General features: G+C 31.9%; 1 protein-coding gene across 1 annotated transcript in view; it reads right to left on the bottom strand.

The window, feature by feature from the left end:
* The window catches only part of sl (small wing phospholipase C gamma 1), a 48,053-nt gene that overhangs the window by 23,951 nt on the left and 6,898 nt on the right, over positions 1–17,204 (bottom strand). The window contains exons 5-14 of the mRNA XM_080151590.1: positions 14,640–14,723; positions 13,512–13,571; positions 12,101–12,167; positions 10,972–11,015; positions 9,739–9,799; positions 8,549–8,643; positions 7,462–7,556; positions 6,492–6,570; positions 5,449–5,531; positions 3,682–3,758 (exon numbers count right to left, since the gene is read on the bottom strand). Coding sequence (XP_080007716.1) covers positions 3,682–3,758; positions 5,449–5,531; positions 6,492–6,570; positions 7,462–7,556; positions 8,549–8,643; positions 9,739–9,799; positions 10,972–11,015; positions 12,101–12,167; positions 13,512–13,571; positions 14,640–14,723 — 745 coding nt within the window. The remainder of the gene's footprint in view (positions 1–3,681; positions 3,759–5,448; positions 5,532–6,491; positions 6,571–7,461; positions 7,557–8,548; positions 8,644–9,738; positions 9,800–10,971; positions 11,016–12,100; positions 12,168–13,511; positions 13,572–14,639; positions 14,724–17,204) is intronic.

Genomic DNA, 17,204 nt, shown 5'->3' with positions numbered 1-17,204 from the left:
AGGGAAAGGGATTGGGTAAAGGGGATGGATGGAGAAAATAGTTATATTAGCCAGCTGCGAAATTGACTTTATAAAGGTACATTAAAATCTAGTGTAACATCCAAGAAATAATATATCCATTACTTCTCATAAAGGGGGGGGGCGAAAGTGACACTTTTTGAAACCAAAACTAAAAGTCAACAAAGGAACTCAACTAAAAAAAGAGTTACAGGTCTGAAATTTTGCATGGCAGTTGCTTTATAGGGGTACAATATGGAACTGTGAAGAAACGGCGGCGCAACCGCCGAAAACCGCCGTTTCCCGCCAAAATTTTTTTTGCCTTTTCTCGGCGGTTTTCGGCGGTTGCGCCGCCGTTTCTTCACAGTTCCATATTGTACCCCTATAAAGCAACTGCCATGCAAAATCTCAGACCTGTAACTCTTTTTTTTAGTTGAGTTCCTTTGACTTTTAGTTTTGGTTTCAAAAAGTGTCACTTTCGCCCCCCCCCCCCCTTTAAAGTAGCTGGGCCACAGTGGTCTAAGGCCGGACATTTCGCCAAAAATCAACATTGGAATTCATCAAAATTCATAATTTATTTTGAAAATATATACCCTATCTCATATAAAACCGAAGAGTTTTTGTCTTTTTAACTACTGGTTGATGAATTATGAACTTTGAAACATGAAGGTTAAGGATTATTTTCACGTCATGAATTTTACCTTTTGAATTTTCACCATCTTTGGAAAAAATATTTTTTTCAAGTGTTACATTGATACAATGAAGTTTCTTCACCTATTTATATTAATAATATTGCATGATATATTAGGAAACTGGGGTTTTAGAATTTTTTTTTACATTTTTCATCCATTTTATTGTTGTTTTAAAAAAAAAATTATGTCATTTCCTAAATATTTTTGCAAGAAATTATATATATATAACTATAATTTTCAGTTTTTTAAGGTTTACACTAAAAACCGGGCCCCGTAACATACCAAACCATATATTATTCTTAATATACAGGTATAATGCCATAGTTTGATGTTTAGTTTGGGTTGTTACGGGGCCCGGTTTATTTTAAATTTTAACTTTAACTTTAGAGGGTAAACTCTAAAATTGCAATAGACGAAAAAAAAAATAAATTTTTTTTTCTTCTCTAGTATGATAACGTTTTACACAAAATAAAAACTAGGAAACGCATTATCCTTTATGCTATAGCCGCGGGTTCCAGTTAGACTAATGGATATAAAATATACATGAATATTATGACATGGGGAAAATTGTCGCCAATTTAGCTTGCTAACATGGAACTCGTTTATTGGTCAGTTCATTTATCGAGTAGGAGAGGGGATGGGGTAAAAGAGGTGGATTGGGGGGTATCGTTATTTTAGTTCGCTACTAGTTTCCCTTGCTAACATTGAACTCGTTTATTAGTCAGTTCATTTATCGAGTAGGAGATAGGAAAGGGTAAAGGAGGGGGATGGGGGGGGGGGTTATCGTTATTTTAGTCCGCTGCGAGTTTCCCTTTATTTGACAACATAAATATCTGGTGTAACATTCAAGTAATAATAAATCCATTGCTAGACTAAAAACCTGCAAAGGTATGGAAATTTTATTTTCAGTCATTGAATGTAATCATTTTTCTTCCTATTAAAGTACTTTTGCAAAAGTAATCTAAAGGGATAAGACAATGGATGATTAATTGATAATGATATCCATCCCTAATAATTATAAACAAAATTATCCCTTTTATTATTGGTGAAAAAATTTGGACACTAAAGTTTGAAACCATCCAATGAAATTAAATAAAAAGTACCCAAAGTTTTTGGGCCATTAAACAAGAAAACATGTTTATAAAACTTTGGGTACCAGTGTAATTTACGGTCGTATGTCCCCTTCCTCGCTGCTATTGCATGCTGTATGAAACTTTCTTTTGGAGGCCAAAAAGATTGTCTTCAAGTAACATATCCCTGTGTATTTATTTCGTGATTAGAAGCAACGACTTGGGGGACCACTAAAACAACAATTTTTGATAAATTCCTTTCTAATAAAATAATTTTTGCCAGTAAACTTTCCTTGTTTTTAGTAGCGAAGCTACTCTATAATTCTAAATGTCCGTCTGTCCGTCCGTCTGTCCGTCCGTCTTTCCGTCCGTCTTTCCGTCCGTCTGTCCGTCCGTCCGTCTGAGACAAATTGGGGGAAACGTGATTTTCTCGGCTCCTATAAAAGATAGACAGCTGAAATTTTTAATGAAGATTCTTATAACATATGCCCATCTAATCAATACATTGTTTTGTCCAACCGTCTGTCATTTGGGGTGCTAGATCGATTCCTACATTTTCATGTTTTTCTGATTTTCTCAACTCCTTTTTAAGATAATGGGCTGAAAATTTCAGAGATTGCTTAAATTTACATTTACATATTTTCCTTAAGTTTTATTACGATTTTTTTTATTAATAGGGGTGCTAGATCGATTCCTAGATTTTTAGGTTTTCTATTGTTTTCTCAATTCCTATTCAAAATTTACGGTTGAAATTATCAGGGATTGAATATGCTAATAGTCTACATATTTCCATCAAGTTTCATTAAGATTTGTTTATATATTGTGGTGCTAGATCGATTCCTAGATTTTTAATTTTTCGTGATTTAAAGGTTGCGTGATTTTGAAGTTTTCGTCATTTCCCTATTTCATCAAATAATAGGATGACACTGTTATATGGTAAATATATTCATAATATACATTCATAATTTCTGAGCTTCGCTACTTATGGATGCTGTCATCCTTGTTTTATTACTAGATTACATTAAGTATTATTAAATATCTAAGAGAAAATAACTTCGTAAATAAAGAATGAAGAAACTTCAATTTAGTTGTACCAAATGTATGTTGCACAAAGTTTTGTGATAGGGCATTTACCTTTATATAATCATTTCTACAGTAAAATTTATTAATGTATTAAGGTTTTTAAATGTTTTTTTTGCTTTAAATATCGAATTTAGGCTCTCTACTACTCAAGAAAAAATATTGAAAATAGGAAATATTAGCTATGTTTCAAAGTATTTTCTAGACCAATTGGCTTTTGTTTTTCTTCTCTAGATGCAAATACGAGTTGTATTGGGTAATAATAAGGCGCATACTTTTTATTTTAAACGATTCTATCAACTACATGCTGAGAAAATTGACTTTGAGTAGAGGTAGGTGAAATGTCCACCAAAAGGCCAAAATAGACCACTGTGTGGGCTACTAAAAAAAATTAAATCCAGTAACAATCATGAAAAAAAGTGTATTAAAAGCAATTGAATCAATCCCATAAAGTTAAAAAAAATAAAACTTTATTTTCTGAATAAGAGGTATATCCACTGAAGTATCTAAGATCTTTAAGGAGTAAAAAGATAATCTAATCCAAAGCAGAGAGAGCGGGGACAAATGGCTTTTTATTACACTAGTCCCCAAAGTTTTAAAATATCGTTTTCTTATTCCTTGGCTTAACAACTTTTGGGACTTAGTGAATTTTGATTGGTTGGCTCATTTAGTTGAGTGTTCAAACGTTTCTACCGCTAATTTTATTCTACAGAAAGGTTAAAATTTATCGGCCATTGTCTTATCCCTTTAGATTTCTGAATTCAAAGTATATCCCTAAATATATTAGACAAATATTAGCAGGAAATATTTAAAAATATAAATATTGAATATTTGAAGTTCCTTGGAGGCATCTAGATCAACCATAACTCCAGCATTTTCGTCTGTGCCCTCCGGAAGCTTTTTATGCTTCAAAATTATCCTTAATATTTAGAAAATAAAAAATGTAATAATAAAAATATGTTTATAATATATTACATATAAGGGGAGGGGGGGGGGGTTAATGCAACCATCTCGTAATCAATGTATAAATTCGAATTTCGATCTAAAATTCTGTATGAGTAATCCTTGGAAGGTCTATTTTCCCTAAATCGAACAAAAAAGTTGAAAAAGTAACGGCTAACGGCTCAGCCGTTTAGCCGTTTTTTGGCTATTTTTAGGGCAAATCTGTCATAAATTACGTAGGAATCAACTTTTTGAAACATATTTTTGCTTTAAATCATGTGAAATGATACAAAAACAACATTTTTAGATTTCTACAGGGTGTTTCAATAGAAACGTTTTTTTTTCGAATCTTAATTATGCATAGAAAATATAACAATTATATAATAGTTATTTCTCGCATCGTATTATAAACGGCTTTCCGCGGATATAGAAAGTACAATTATGAGATTAAAACTAGTTTTTTTAGCCCCGAGGTGCCGGAGGCACCGGCTAAAAAAACTGGTTTTAATCTTATGATTGTACATTTCTATATTCGTAGAAAGCTGGATATAATACGATGCTAGACATAGTTTTTTCGTATGGATGAGAACCGGTTCCTATCCACCGGATTCGAATGAATACGAGAAAATGCTTTATATATTTAGAAAACCTATGTTGGGACATTTATGTTTCAAATATTTGAAAATGATTTTTTCAATAAATCATGCCTTAAAAACCGGTTTTTCCAGGGGCCTTATTTTTGAAGATTTACGGATTTCAGGTTGTGGAAAAAATGTTCACATTTTTAAAATTCAAATTGCGCGGCTTGTATTAATAGTAGAAAAACGTCATGCATATCGTTAGAATTGTCATAAACTCTATTTTTTGGAAATATAAGTGCCATTTTTGTGCTATTTGTAGTTTAGGAGCTACGTTGAACATTGTGAGGAAGGTTGAAAAGTTTTAAGTAAGTTGGAACATTTTATCACGTAGCTCCTAAACTACAAATAGCACAAAAATGGCACTTATTTTTCCAAAAAATAGAGTTTATGACAATTCCAACAATATGCATAACGTTTTTCTACTATTAATACAAGCCGCGCAATTTGAATTTTAAAAATGTGAACATTTTTTCCACAATCTTTAAATCTGTAAATCTTCAAAAATAAGGTCTTTGGAAAAACCGGTTTTTAAGGCATAGTTTGTTGAAAAAATAATTTTTAATAATGTTTTTACTTTCTATGCATAATTAAGATTTTAAAAAAAACGTTTCTATTGAAACACCCTGTAGTACCAGCAACTACTGCCTAGAACCGTTTGAAAACATTTTAGAGCAGAAAATAGTATTATGTGGACACTGGAGATAGGTTTCATGATGATTTGCATTGAAAATAGCCAAAAAATGGCTAAACTGCTGAGCCGCCAGCTGTTAGCCGTTATTTTTCCAACTTTTTGTTCGATTTAGGGAAAATAGACCTACCAAGGATTACTCATGCAAAAGTGCCATTTATACATTGATTACGAGATGGTTGCATTAACCCCCCCACCTTAAATTACACTATACAATTTTAAGTGACTATTTGTCTTTTACAGAAAGTATACTTTTTTTGTTAAACTAGTTGCCTACCAATGTAAGAATAACTTTAATATTTCCATGGCTTAACAATGCCCATATTAAATTTCATTACCTTCTTTTAAGCTTTTCAGGGCTTGGTAGTTCCTTCTCGTTCTTGTCTAATGGCGCAGTCACTAACATTTCTCCAAATACTTCCTGTACAATTAAAACATATAAATGCCAACTGAGCTATTGCAAAATCCAAGCGGCAATAAATGAAAGATTTCTCATAGCAAAATCAAGGGAACCTTTCAAAGACACTTACAAATTGGGATAAATTGTTTAGAATGTTGAGCTGATACAAAATATATAATAAAATTTATAATAAAATATATATAAAAATTATTTTCTTATGATACAATCAGCATAATTTTCTTCTAAACATACAAATCAGCATATTTTTACATTTTTGAACTTCTAAATGACATTCATTATTTCTATATATACAAACAAATTCCAATAGAAACACATAATAAACACCAGTTAAGTCGCATTTAATTTAATGCAGTGTAAATAACTGCAATCATATCTCCAAGGGTTTGTTTTTACTCCCTTATCAGAAAACACAAACAGCGGCTTGGGTAAACCCTCAAACTTGACTAATGGTCATAAATGAGGTGTCAAGTCGCAATTATTTACTTATGACTGACTTTATGTTCTTTTTTGCATTATGATTAATTGTAATTGTTTTTTCTTCTATAATCCACTTACATAAACGTTGTCATATGTATAATAATTGAATTTGAAATATACATACAACTCTCGTTTTCTATAGTTGAATCTTACTAAACCATTTACATAAGAACAAAATAGAAATAAGGACTTAAATTGCTTGTGTATAAATTAGTGTCAATAGATACAGGGAGGAAGGAGACATTAGGCTACTTATTACTCTAGTCCCCAAAGTCTTAAAATATCGTTTTCTTAAAAACATTGGGGACTTTTATTGAATTTTTATTTTCATACTATTAAATGTTTCAACCACTAATTGTCATCTACAAAATGGGTAATTTTGTGTATCATCATTTGGGAATTTACATCCATTCGTCGGTCATTGTCTTAGGTATTCCCTTTAGATCCCTGCAATAAATACCTCCATTATATCAGTATCATTACCTGGAAACATTCTGCCATTCTTCTCTGTTGTGGCAGAGAACAATGATCTTCTATTGACAAGATAACCGGATATTCAGAACTAAAACAACCATCAATACATAAGTGCGAGGTAACATATAAGACAGGTAAATCAATAAAAATATCGGTCTCTTTTGTGACATAGCCTCTTTAGGGGCGTTTCGTCGTATTTTCACAGCAGCTTTTTTCTCCTATTTCTAGCCCCTGCAAAGGCTCTAACCCTGCAGGGCAATCACCTAACCTAACCTAAAATAAACTATTAAAAGCTACTGTGAATATGCGACAAAATGCCCCTCAAGAGGCGATTCACGAAAGGGACCATATCCAAAGAACAAATATAAAAAATATATGTATATGCTAAAAATCAACATTCGGACTTTTAGAAAGGGATTATAGAGTTACTAAGCTTTCTACATTGTGCCTAACTGCATAAGGAATTATCATGCATTTTTAATTGATCGCGAAATTCTAACATCCCTTTATTCACTATCAGAACAATCCGATGTGGTCATACACACCTTCCCTAATCTTTTAGGCTTCCCTTCAGAAAGGATTTTTATACATTAAGGCGAACCTCAGAAAACCAGACGGTAAAACAAACGAGCATTAACAATTGCAGAGTAACAATGCATTTAATATTCCACACAATTTAGAAATCTGACGAAAATTCAGTAAAAACCTGATTTAAATGTATTTCTATTTTGATGAAATTAATAGTGACGACAATTCTTTTAAAATATGTATTAAATTTAAAATTAGTCCAACATTTTTTATATCAAAACAAATAAGAAATTTCTTCGATACAAAAAGTAAAGTAAATACAATTATTTTTAATAATGTTTGTTTTAGTTCTTTAACAAACAAAATAATATATAAAAATATTTTAATATTAACACTTTTCAATTTTGTCAATATAAACATGAGAACACATGAAAACAAGGATGAAGCTTACCTGACAAATGCATGTTCTTTGATTGCTTTGACCACATCTCTAAACTTTATCTTACTGGTCATTGTATGACCATGGTAGATAAACGGGTACCCATCCTAGAATTTTATAATATCTTTTCTCGTATTCCTTCGAATCCGGTGGATAGAAACCGGTTCTCATCCATACGAAAAAACTATGTCTAGCATCGTATTATATCCGGCTTTCCACGAATATAAAAATGTACAATCATAAGATTAAAACCAGTTTTTTTAGCCCCGAGGTGCCGAAGGCTAAAAAAACTGGTTTAAATCTTATAATTGTACATTCTATATCCGCGGAAAGCCGTTTATAATACGATGCGAGAAATAACTATTAAGTTTTAAGAATTTTTTTTATTATTCTAAACTCATGAATAATCGATTTATGCATTATTAAAAAAACTGCTCATGTTTTTCCAGTTTTGGTATTCAAAGTTATATAGACAGGGGTGTATATTCTGTACAAGATTAATTTTTTCCCCTGCTGCAATTTTTTTTATTTTTTCCCCTCCTAGTTTTTTCCAGCAAGGAAGGAAATAAAATGGAGAAATATTTTCAAAACTCTTTATTTTATTCATATTATCCCCTCTCCCACATATTCTTTTAGTTCTTTTCACCAAAAAGGTGAGAAAAATGAAAAAAATGCTTTCAGTTCTCTTAATTTTTACATTTCCCCCCCCCCCCCCCCCCAACCACATATTATTTTTAACCCCCCCCCTCCCCTCAGCAGTGTCAAATTTGAAAATATACACCCCTGTATATAGATGGTAGGAAAAAATGTTAAAGGGGACTAAGCATGAACGAGTGCAAGTGGCAAGTCAAGAGAGTACAAGTGGCGTATCGTGTAACAACGACATACAAGCATTTTATGTACTACTCCATTAGATTGGGTAACATCTTTCTGGATGAGTCAATGTTTACCCAAAGTTTTGGTATCTTTTAGGACCCCCGCCCCCACCAATTTTTTTTTTATATTTTTCGCCGAATTAGGCAATTTGGAATCAATTTCAGACAATGTTGTTGTTTTTTTCCCCACAAAATTTACCCTTTTAGCCAGAAAAAAAAACTACCTGTCCATCCCAGCAGTCAAGCTCAACTGACCGACAACCCATCCGCAAACAACGGGCATACGCATCTACACTTGAATCACTAGCAACTTGGTCACCTACATCATAGCAACAATTTAAATATCAAAATATTCAAATAAAAATATCTATTGACTGGCTAACATCTAAAATTAATAATTTTATGTAAATTAATTAAATATTAGCAGATAAATGTCTTGTTTAATCTTTTTATTTATTAAAATAAAGACCTTAAAAGCGATAATAGAAGCTCTCCAAATGTAAGAAAGAAATATTTAGCTACAACTTGACATATTATAAATATGACATTATGTAAACGTGCTAACCAAACGAGGATAACAAGGTTATAGATAAATACAGTTATTTTAAAACTAAAGAAACAATAATACCAAGAATTATAAACAAAAATTCCTTGTCATTCTCTCACAAAGTATTATAATGTAAGATATTCAGTGATGCTAGGCTCATGACAAAGTTCCTAATTCTTATATAAGCACTGAATTTAAGATATACCTTGATAAACGAGAATTTGAAAAATACAAAAGTTTGGGTAATAAGTGACACAACCAAAAAGATTTCACTCAATTATCTCTAAAACTAAGGGAGTAGCGCCCAAAATAAAATTGCTGGTATGTCGTGTGCACAGAGTCACCACATTTTACCCCCCCCCCCCCTTTAAAAAAATAATAATGTACTTAAAAATGGCAGTAAGTACCTACAGTGTAACTGTACAATAATGGGAAAGTAAGTACAGTGTATAATCTTACCTGTAAGGTAAGTGTTATGTGAACTTGATATCCAATAGTGGGAAAGTAAGTACAGTGTATAATCTTACCAGTAAGGTAGGTGTTATGTGAACTTGATATCCAATAGTGGGAAAGTAAGTAGAGTGTATAATCTTACCTGTAAGGTAAGTGTTATGTGAACTTGATATCCAATAGTGGGAAAGTAAGTACAGTGTATAATCTTACCAGTAAGGTAGGTGTTATGTGAACTTGATATCCAATAGTGGGACAGTAAGTACAGAGTATAATCTTACCAGTAAGGTAGGTGTTATGTGAACTTGATATCCAATAGTGGGACAGTAAGTACAGAGTATAATCTTACCAGTAAGGTAGGTGTTATGTGAACTTGATATCCAATAGTGGGAAAGTAAGTACAGTGTATAATCTTACCTGTAAGGTAAGTGTTATGTGAACTTGATATCCAATAGTGGGAAAGTGGCCGTTTCATGTCCTAAAAAACTTGTTATTAAAAACTTAAAATCAGGATCATGATTTTTATTCTATACTATATTTGCGATTACTTTTGTTTTATAGAATCTTCCAACTTTTAACATGTACAAAACGGCCTGCTTCATTACTTCAAGATCTATGACAGATCTATATAGGAAATAAATGTCTATAAATGAGCTCAAATTTTCCAAAGGATTTGTGTTTAAAACTCATAGTAGTTAAATCATTCTGTAATAACTCTCATTGACTGCTTAGTTGAATCCAATTATACTATTTTTCACGGACTAGATAAAATTTTAATTTTATGTTGCTATTGTAAATGTCCTAATAAATATCATTTCGACCATTTTTTAAAAAAGGAATTGGTATATAATGATGTAAATTTAAAGAAACGGATATTTTGAAGAAGTAGACAGTAGTGACACAAGTTTTTTTGCGGTAGCTACGGGGAACTAAACAATTTAACCCTTTGGGGAAGAAAATATTAAATTCCAAAAATGTAAAAATATAAGCTATCACAATTCAAACAAAATAAAAAATTGCAATATACATATTTAATAAACGAAACAGCTTCTTAATATATTAAATTAAAAATTAAAATAGAGAGAAATGTGAATAAGCAATTGAAAAATATAAAAAAAAGAACATTTAAAAGAAGATTAAGGTTTTTTCTAATGTAAAACCAAAAAAGTAAATAAAACATTAAATAAATCTAGCGAATTGCGGGATAGTTATAACCCGCCACCTCTAGTATGACAATATCGACAATATCGACTTTGCGTTTGTCTTAGCATTAAGGTGATTTGTTATATTATGCACTAGTAAACAAATACGAACCTTTCATAAAAATTTTTAACTTCAGTCCGTTTAAATCATCCAACCAGAAGCACGGACAGATAGCAAACTTCTTTAATTTTTAACAATCTTAATAATAAAGTGAAAGGATGTCTGTCTGTACCGAAGGAACTAGCTAACCGCTGAACCGAAATAATTCTCCTTTACAGGATAGTTTCTTATAGGTCCTGGTAAGTTTTGTAACTATTTTTGGGAAGGGTACCAACACCCTCCCTAGAGAAATCGCCCCCAACAAAATTACCTCCACCCCAAAAAAATTAGAAAGAAATTTCTTTTTGAAATGAAATAGTATTTCTGCAACTACCAATGAAAACTCACCTGATAAACAGTTTTTACTCTTGAATCTAACAGAATATTGCTTCCTAGGAAAATAATAAAATATTTGAAATTTGAAAGTTAAATGAATATTTAATAATAGCACATTTTAAATAGAAAAATTTATAACGCTACAAAAACTAGCTACATTATTGACGAAGAAAATAAAAAGGGAAACTGCTAAATAGTATTAATATGAATAGAATATTTAAAGGTATAAGAGCAAGTGATTCTAAGCACCTTCGAGCAAGTGATTCTAAGCACCTTCTAGCAATGATTCTAAATGTCTTTTTTTTTGTGAATGAATGAATATGAATGAATAAATGAATGAATGAATATGTATTTCGAATCTGCATGAAATAAGATAACAATTTTTTAGAATTTTAGAATTTACATAATTTATATTACAAGCAGACCAGGTACAAACACCCTCCTGTGATTTAATTCAATCAGTGGAGTCTTACAGTTTGACCGGTTAGAATTTACAAGGCTACAATTTGAAGTGCTTAAAAGCTACACCAAGCTTAAGAAAACACACATGCTTACTATACTAGGGTTATGTTTAATATCGTTATATCGATTTAAAAAGTTTTGTTTCACCATGGATGGTTTTTATATAAATAAAATTTTGAAATGTTAGATATTATGTGACCAAATATCATCAAATGAAATGTTTTGTTGAGTTCAAACTGCTATGGCACAAAAGTAAACTTTTTTGATGAAAAATGTTAATTTAGAAAAAGGGCTTTTGACTTGTAATATTGTGAACAGTTTTATTAGTGTACTTTCGTAGTTTATATCATTTGATTATGTTTTGGCATATTATTTTAATTGAACTTTTAAAAAATCAACACACACAGAACCAAATAAAAAAGCTAATCTGAATTACCATATTTGTGACTGTGAGGGTGCAATTCATTTTGAATAGAAAAGTGTAAAGTCATTTTTCGATTAATTTTCTTATGGTATGCATTTCATTTGGTGCATCTACCCCCCCCCCAAAAAAAAAAAAGAATATTTTTAGTCCTTAAGATTAATTAGCGCTGACGGTTTGGAAAATTAACATTGTAGACTAGTAGGTAATAAAGGATACATTTTTAATTTTTATTTTAATTTATAGTAAAATATTTACCTGAGAAAAGCCAATCAATAAATTCTCTAATATAGAAAAAGGGTTGCTGGGTATTTCTGCTCGGATCCTGATAGACAAAACAAAATAATATTAGATTTTATTCAATATAAACATCAAAGTATTGACTTGTTACAAAGATAACTTAGGAAAATTTAAAACCCATTTATTAGGTATAAATATTTGCATGTTTGACTTCAACAAAGCATTAATTAACAATTATAATCTTCATTCTTCAATTACAAACTTTGCCAACAATCCATCCCCACCATATTATTTAAACCAAATTAAACACTAATGAGTTTAAGCAAAGACACGAAACAAGTATTCTGACAATTAGAGTAAATTTGAGTATTTGAATAGTTTAAATTGAAAATATATTTGCAGTTACATCAAGATATAAAAGTAATAAGGTATATGACTTCTCTTTTGTTGGTCCTATTCATGTAGAATATACGTGGATATTATGACAGGGGGGAGGGGGGTGAATTGTCGTCATTTAGGTTGCTAACATGGAACTAGCTTATAGTCAGTTCGTTAATCTAGTAGAAGAGTTGGGGATGTATGGTGGATATCGTTATTACAGCCCGCTACAAGTTTCACCTTAACATGAAAATCTGGTGAAAGATCCAATTAATAATGTATCCAATCCATTACCTGCCCTATTTTTTAAAATTTCCTTTTATAAAGTATAAAAAACATTCAATATGATTAATAAATTGGTGGAAATGAATCTTATATTAATGGTATTATCTATAAGTATTAAGAATAACCATAACCCGTTTTCATTAAAAACATTTTCTAAATGTAATAAAAGTAGTTTGCAAAATTTCTTTACAGTACATGTCTTGGTACATTTTCAGATGAAAGCCTTAAGTTTATTTGTGTTTGTACCCAACCCAGGGATCTAAAAGGATAAGACAATGGCCAAAAAATTTATTTATATCCCCAATATGATACACAAAATTAACCCTTATTGAATCGTTTGGACAATTCTCTTTATAAACCAACCAATAAAAATTCAATAATAGTCACCAAAGTTGTTACAAAGACAACGAATAAGAAAACGTTAATATAAAACTCTTGAGACTAGGCAGTGTAATAAACAGCAAAATGTCCACTCCCCACCCTGATTTGTACCTGAAGAAATTTTACAGGCAACACTATCCATATCTTTACCTGGAGAAATTCTCTAATTATACAGGCCACACTATCCATATCTTTACCTGGAGAAATTCTCTAATTATACAGGCAACACTATCCATATCTTTACCTGGAGAAATTCTCTAATTATACAGGCCACACTATCCATATCTTTACCTGGAGAAATTCTCTAATTATACAAGCCATACTATCCATATCTTTACCTGGAGAAATTCTCTAATTATACAAACCACACTATCCATATCTTTACCTGTAGAAATTCTCTAATTATACAGGCCACACTATCCATATCTTTACCTGTAGAAATTCTCTAATTATACAGGCCACACTATCCATATCTTTACCTGTAGAAATTCTCTAATTATACAGACCACACTATCCATATCTTTACCTGGAGAAATTCTCTTATTATACAAACCACACTATCCATATCTTTACCTGTAGAAATTCTCTAATTATACAAACCACACTATCCATATCTTTACCTGGAGAAATTCTCTAATTATACAGGCCACACTATCCATATCTTTACCTGGAGAAATTCTCTAATCATACAGGCCACACTATCCATATCTTTACCTGGAGAAATTCTCTAATTATACAGGCCACACTATCCCTATCTTTACCTGGAGAAATTCTCTAATTATACAGGCCACACTATCCCTATCTTTACCTGGAGAAATTCTTTAATTATACAGGCCACACTATCCATATCTTTACCTGTAGAAATTCTCTTATTATACAGGCCACACTATCCCTATCTTTACCTGGAGAAATTCTTTAATTATACAGGCCACACTATCCATATCTTTACCTGTAGAAATTCTCTAATTATACAAGCCACACTATCCATATCTTTACCTGGAGAAATTCTCTAATTATACAGGCCACACTATCCATATCTTTACCTGTAGAAATTCTCTTATTATACAGGCCACACTATCCATATCTTTACCTGTAGAAATTCTCTAATTATACAGGCCACACTATCCATATCTTTACCTGGAGAAATTCTCTAATTATACAGGCCACACTATCCATATCTTTACCTGTAGAAATTCTCTAATTATACAGGCCACACTATCCATATCTTTACCTGTAGAAATTCTCTTATTATACAGGCCATACTATCCATATCTTTACCTGTAGAAATTCTCTAATTATACAGGCCACACTATCCATATCTTTACCTGTAGAAATTCTCTAATTATACAGGCCACACTATCCATATCTTTACCTGGAGAAATTCTCTTATTATACAGGCCATACTATCCATATCTTTACCTGTAGAAATTCTCTTATTATACAGGCCACACTATCCATATCTTTACCTGTAGAAATTCTCTAATTATACAAACCACACTATCCATATCTTTACCTGTAGAAATTCTCTAATTATACAGGCCACACTATCCATATCTTCCTCTATATTTTGCTCCTCCCGCAGGAACAGGTAAAATTCCTGAAATTATTTAGAAATTGTCGGGGATCTAAAGGGAAGTTGGAAGTTATGTTAGAAATTAAATTCTGTTTTGTAATAGGTCTTTGACATCAGCCAATAGCGTCGGAAATATTATATAAACTCGGCCAAGTCCCCTCAAAAGCAGAGAAAGTAATCTGCTAGCAGACAAAAAGGGTCTCCGCCATTTGGGTCAGGTAGTTGTCTGGATTATACATCAATACATTTAATGCTAAAATTATAACTTTGTCATGAAGAGGCAAAGATCGACTGACGTAGTTATTTTCAGAGTGGATAAGCTTTTCAACAATCAAAACAAAAGAACTTATATACAAACTTAAACTATTGAAATTTATTAAATGCAAAGATTCAAACAATAAAAGGAAGCAAAATTGTATTATGAAAAAATATTCAGGTTAAACATAACACAGACGTCTTGGTGACCCGACTTCTCTGCAATGTGCAACGATGTAATAAGAAAATTAGTCATGAATAACAAAAAATCATAAAATAGTAAATGCTTTATTTGGCAAAATTTTCATGAATATTATTGTGTACCGTGTGTACATTGACAAACAATGCGACAAATCCCTTAATTCTCTTCACAGTACATCCAATTTATTTTTGTACTGTACATTTATATTTGTATTTTATTTTATACTTGGTGTTATTAAGTATTAGGACAAAGATTACAATTGTCTTCCAATAACGTCCTATGCTTTATATAGACACTAGCGGCTTCGCCCCTAGCCTCTAGGGGCTTTGCCCCAAGAAAAAAAATAATTTTCTGCACCAGCACCAGCAGCACCAGCTGCACCAGCTCCAGCAGCTGCACCAGCTGCACCAGCAGCACCAGGAGTATTTTTTTGGGGGGGGTAAATTTTCATTTTTGGGGGGGTTGGGGGTGTCCCACCCCCCAAGAAAATAGCTTAAAACCACCACAGGACCGATAGGTATATACCCTGAAGAGTAGAATCCAATCGGTTCAGTGGTTACCGAGATCTTAAGCTTCAGACGGACAGACGGACAGACGGACAGACAGACGGACAGACATCGTTCTACTTTGTATTATAGAAGACGATTTCAAAAAGTGTTAATAATATGCCTAACTAGTCATATGTTTATATTTCTATTTTTTTGAAAATATCATTGTATTTCATTTTAGTATTAAACTCTGATAAATCAAAATTGCAAAACTAAAATATGTTGTTAAATAATATTACTAGCGGCATATTTTTTAAGCCGAAGGGCGATTTTTTTGGAGGGGGGAGGGGTTGGGGGTGTCTCAAGAAAATAGCCTAAAACCACCACAGGACCAGTAGGTATATTCCCTGAAGGGTAGAATCCGATCGGTTCAGTGGTTACCGAGATCTTAAGGGACAGACATCATTCTACTTTGTATTTTAGATAAATCTGCTTATTCAAATTCGCCTAAAACAGTTCATCATAACATAAGATTCAAATAAGAATAAATCCAAGAACAAAGTTTTTTTCTAATTATCCTAAACTACTCACATCCAAGTATCTCATGTATCAAGATCCAATAAATATTCTGTTGCCACTCACATGAGAAATATTGATAAGTAAATAGAGTAGGGGGGGGGGGGGGGAAGTTCTGACACATTTGCGTAAACCTGGTGTATAGGCTTCATCTTTAGACTGAGAGGATAGGTTATTAGGGATAAAATCATTCTTATATGATGAATTTCCCCCAGATTTAAGATTTTTTGGATAGGCCTCCAGGTTCCGGAGCTCCAGGCCTCCAGGTGGTCTCTCTACAGGTAAAAATGAAAAAAAAATTTTTTTTTTTAAGAGTTAGATGTCAGCTTATGAGACAAAATATGTATGTTTTTTCTTCAAATATGTGAATAACAATCAAAAAGAAGCATATTTTGTTTTTTAAGTTAACCTCTAACTCTTCAAAAAAAAATCTTATTTTTAATTTTTACCTGTACAGAGACCACCTGGAGGCCTGGAGCTCCGGAACCTGGAGGCCTATCCAAAAAAGCTTAAATCTGGAGGAAATTTATCATATAAGAATGATTTTATCCCTAATAACCTATCCTCTCAGTCCAAAGATAAAGCCTATACACCAGGTTTACGCAAATGTGTCAGAACTTCCCCCCCCCCCTTATTGAGCAAAAAGACCTACTTTTGTTTGTAAGATATTGTGTTTAAGATCCTATAACCTACAAATAACCTGCAAGTACAATTGTTTACAGGCAAGGGCTATCCTACTAATTATATTTGTTTATTTCATTTTTCAATATGGCTTCCAAACCGATTATTATAGAATAGAATAGAATTTATTAACTAATGCAATACATTTAAATTATTAAATATACATATAAAATCATATTTTAAAAATTGCATAGCAAGGAGTAATTAAGCCTTGGAGTAGGCCGTAAATTAACCCCTTTAATTGATTTCATTTATTATTTTATTTATAGCGAGAATTACAAAAATTATTTATTATATAAAGAT

The sequence above is a fragment of the Acartia tonsa genome, chromosome 2 (genome assembly GCF_053477335.1).
Source record: "Acartia tonsa isolate MP-2025a chromosome 2, ASM5347733v1, whole genome shotgun sequence".
In the NCBI taxonomy this organism is placed as follows: Eukaryota; Metazoa; Arthropoda; class Copepoda; order Calanoida; family Acartiidae; genus Acartia; species Acartia tonsa.
Note: the sequence above shows the minus strand (reverse complement) of the source record. Positions and strands in the feature narration are given on the sequence as shown.